Source organism: Nannospalax galili, unplaced genomic scaffold (assembly GCF_000622305.1).
Source record: "Nannospalax galili isolate Female #2095 unplaced genomic scaffold, S.galili_v1.0 scaffold33, whole genome shotgun sequence".
Lineage (NCBI taxonomy): Eukaryota > Metazoa > Chordata > Mammalia > Rodentia > Spalacidae > Nannospalax > Nannospalax galili.
In genome coordinates this window covers 7,005,509-7,010,020 of record NW_008335436.1, presented here as the reverse complement: position 1 = coordinate 7,010,020, position 4,512 = coordinate 7,005,509, and the positions used below count along the sequence as shown (strand labels likewise).

Genomic DNA, 4,512 nt, shown 5'->3' with positions numbered 1-4,512 from the left:
AACGTACATAGTGAGAGACATAGCTATTCAGTCTGATACAGAGGAACAACCATGCATGCAATGAAAATAGTTCTAATTTTAAAGATAGTTTCTCATGTTAAGGGAAACACATATTCAATGTTAAGAAGCAAGGCAAATGAACAAAAATAATAGTAACCAAATTAGGAGACTGAAATTCCTTCAGTTTACTTTGAACACTATCTACTCCTTTTAGAGGTATGCTTTCTGCATCAATTTATGCACATGAATTGGGACATGTTCAACTGCTTGACTTTACATGTATGAGCACTATGTAAACAGCCCTGTGCTAGCTTCTGCTATAGGTAATTCCTGCCTACAAAAATCCCTTAGTTATTCTTAGTATAGAGATTCTATACATTTAAGAGAGGAGACTTAAATTTTGCATTTTGCTCAAGTAAACTGGCTCAGTTAATTATTATGTTATTTTCACTATAATAGTATGTCTAGCTTTGTGCTCAGCATTCAAAGCCCATTAGGCAATGAAAAGCAATGTAAGAGAATACGGATTCCAGCAATTACACTGAGGGTGAAAAGAACACTCACTTATACTCTCTCCATCATCCCAGAACAGAGTTCCTTGTGCCATGTGATTGTCATCTGCCGCAACAATAAGCTTCATGAAATTCTTTCGGCTGCAAGAGAGAAATACTTCATTCTAAGTTTTCAGCGTAATAAACTTTTGATATGATATCAATATAACTATCAATGAATAAGAATGGCAGCTAAGAAAACAAATGTTTTAACAAAGAAAACTAAGATCTTGCCTCCTATAAAATGAGACAAGAATGACACAGACCATAAATTTATCATATTCAATATAAAATATTGTGCATCCCATTTTGCGGTAAGAGTTCATTAATTAGTGAAACCCCTTTTCATAGTAATTGAAGGCATTATGTTTACTGATATCCTTACTTTCCTGCCTTGTAAATAAGCCCTTAAGAATTACTCTTTTTTATTAAGATTATTTCTATTAAATGTTCAAAATTCAATTTAAAAATATACAGAAAAGCATTGCTGTCTTAATCTCTCCTCTCTCCTCTCCTCTTTCTCTCTCTCTCTTCTCTCTCTCTCTGTCCTCCCTCCCTCTTTTTCATAGTTCTGTGTGTCAAACACAAAGAGTTTTGTCCATTCAGTGTCCTACCATTGCTTTTCAGCCTTAGCCTTATTAATGGAATTTTCACTCTTCTGAGCATAAAATTTCCTCAAAATTTCACATAAGTATCATTGTTTGTTAATAAAATTACATACAGCAATCATAAAGCTCTAAGTTCTGTCTATATAAAGGTTAATGTTTTCCTAGCTCCTGTCTATATAAGGTTTATTTGTAAACTAAACACAGAACACTCTATAGCAATATGTGGACAGTAACTCAGTTTGACAGCATCATATTGTTAAAGAAGGATTTCTTGGGAAATTATTTTTTCTATATTCCTCTTATACTCACAGATGTTGATGTACCTTCATGAAGTATTCTAACATAGTCATAAATTGTATCTTGCAACTGAAGAGATGCTAACATTTTCTTTCTTTTTTTTCTTTCTCTTTCTCCTTCCTTCGATTACTCCTGTCTTTCTTTCTTTTTCTGTTTTTTTGTTGTTGTTGTTTTGTTTTGTTTTGTTTTGTTTTTTTGAGACAGAGTCTCACTGTAGCCCCAGCAGGCTTAGAACTCACTCTGTAGACCAGGCAACCTCAATCTCACAGAGACCCACCTGCCTCTGTCTCCCAAATGCTAGGATTAAAGGCGGGCACCACCTCTCCAGGCCCCAGTCAGCATTTCTTTTGAAATTATTTTTTAAAGCGTTTTTTGCAAGACTGTGTCAGATCTTAAAATTATTGCAAATGTTACTGCTCAGTATAATAAAGATAATGATTTTTTCCCAGTGAAGCATGGATACATTTGCTTGCATTCACAATAACATACTCAGCACCCCTAAATTTGGTGTTGCTCAACTGTGATACTAACTTCTACAAGTGCAGCATCTGTATGGACAACTTTATGTCATCCCAGTGGGACTTGGGTGAAAGGAAAACGGAAGTTCACCAAGAGCTTCTCTTTCTGTTACGTTATAAATATCAAAGCCCTCCTTTGATGACTAAGCATCTATGAGGCAACAAAAGACTCACAGGTAAAACTCAAATTCTTTCTACTTAAGTCTCCAATGAAGTGTAGTGGACAATGTAATCAAAGCTCTAAAGACAACCCAGTTACCTGAGAACTGTGTTTTGAGCAGGTTCTTGACATGGTAAAATGTAGCCACCTCGGACATGTAGGTTTATTGTATCAAAAGGGGCTTCAAATGTGTATTCTTGCTCCCTAATGCCTATATCTTCACCCTGGAAGTGGATATGAGGACCAGGACAGGAAACAGAATCATCAGCAAGACTAGAATTTAAGAGGCACATTTATGAAATCAAACAGTTAACTTTTAGTTTAAAAAAACAAAATAATATCTTTTTAAAATAAAAAGCATATCTATAGATCTTGGCTCCACTTAAGTTATTTTAGTTGCTATTTGCTTTTTGAAAATTTTGCAAAAAATAATACATAGATCTTGCAAAGTCACAAAAGATGTCCCTGACTTCCAGGTATGTTGTTGTGTGGAGAAGTGCACTACTTTATGTAAACCAAAATAGGCAATGACTTTTGTAACATAGTATACATTTTTGTTTATTTGCTCAAATAGGTAGCTGGGTAACACACTAAAGCAGAATAAATTAACTCATTCATGGTACATTTATTAGATTTCACAGCAATTAAGAAATAATTCACTTGGGCTGGAGAGATGGCTCAGCAGTTAAGAATACTGGTTGTTCTTGCAGAGGACCAGAGTTCGAATCCCAGCACCCACATGGCAGCTAACAACTGTCGTAACTCCAGTTCCAGGGGATCCGACAGCCTCTTCTGTCTTCTGTGGGCATTGCATGATACGGGCGCACTTACCTACATGCAGGCAATACATGCATACATATAAAATAAAATAATAAAATATTTTTTAAAAAGAAATAATTCACTCTGAACTTCTAAGTGGAAAATAAACATCATTGGTCATACCAGTAGGTCAGTAAAATATTAGCTACTTCTAATTAGTCAACTTCCCAGAAATCTTTGAAAACTTACAGTATGGTAGTCAAACCACCGAGCATTGGGGACATAGCCGGTTACACTGGTCTGGTCCTGGAATTGAAAAAGAAAATCATTGAAATCATACGATCTAAAAACCTATCATTTTGTCAATAAAACATGTGTTAAGACTTACAGGATGAAGTACAGGTGTCACCATGAAAGCTGGGCCCCACAAGAACTGCCTGTAGATATCCCAGGTTTTCTTTTCATTAAAAAACCTTTATAAAAGAATTATAGAATATGAAATTAAATCAAAGAACTTAATCTCTTATGAATACCACAATATGCTATTCAGATGACATTTTGCAGATAGATTTTTTTGTGGATTTAATTAAAACAAGGCTCAAAAATATTAACAGCAGTATGTCAGCTGGCATATAGTCACTCATGTTTGATAAGTAAAACTAAACTATGGCTAAATATTCTAACAAAAAGCAGAGGATTTTTAAGGAATTCAATTGTTACTCACTTTAGAAAAGCATTCAGAGGAATAATTACTTTTTTCTTGCAATTGATCAACAAAGCTAGAAATGTAAAACATGTAATATAGATTTTTTTTTTTTTTACTTTAAAATACTTTTCAAGAATGGGCATGTTGGGTCACATCTGTACTACCAATACACGGGACCTGATTCAGGAAGATTGCTATTAGATCGAGAACAGTCTGAGCTATAGAGTGAGTTTTAGACCTACAGAGTGAAACTTTGTTTCAGAAATCAAAAATAATTTTAGAAGTAAAAGAGTCAAGGTTGGTGCATGAACATAAGGAAACAGAGTCTTTCAGGCCTCTGGGAACTTGCTCATATAAACTTGCAACAATGGTGACAGCATGCACAAGACCCATGCAGACTCAATCACACAAACCCAACATAGAACTGGGGAAATCGCAGCAGGCCCCAATCTTAGCTGAGGAACTCTAGGCAACTGATTACTGTGGGATAAGGGATTGTTGGTCTTCTTTAAAGGACTGACTCTTAGACAGGCTGACTAGATTCCAGTGGATGAACTTGCACCCGGGGACATCTGGATACAAATGCTTGACGAGATAGGCCTTAGCATATGTGACAGAGTGCATGAAATCTGGTGTTGGGTGCTGTGGGTGAATGAGAGACATCTAAATTTAATTAAGATCTATTATACAAAATCCAAAAAACTCAATAAAATATACATAAAAAAGAAATAGAAAAGAATTTTCAACAAGGCACAGTTGTAGTGTAGAGCTATCACCTCAACAATCAAAACATGAAGGTAAAAGAATAGAAGACATACTGCACTGGGAGTCTATATTTCAAAAAACTAAAATTTAAAATGACAGAGAGAAAGGTAGATATGAGAGAGAGAGAAAGATTTCTTATCTTTAGAGC

The 4,512-nt window shown here is 35.1% G+C and overlaps 1 protein-coding gene across 1 annotated transcript in view; it reads right to left on the bottom strand.

The window, feature by feature from the left end:
• The window catches only part of Si (sucrase-isomaltase), an 82,836-nt gene that overhangs the window by 5,261 nt on the left and 73,063 nt on the right, over positions 1–4,512 (bottom strand). The window contains exons 41-44 of the mRNA XM_008830144.1: positions 3,282–3,366; positions 3,143–3,199; positions 2,234–2,358; positions 565–653 (exon numbers count right to left, since the gene is read on the bottom strand). Of these exons, the coding sequence (XP_008828366.1) occupies positions 565–653; positions 2,234–2,358; positions 3,143–3,199; positions 3,282–3,366 (356 nt within the window). The remainder of the gene's footprint in view (positions 1–564; positions 654–2,233; positions 2,359–3,142; positions 3,200–3,281; positions 3,367–4,512) is intronic.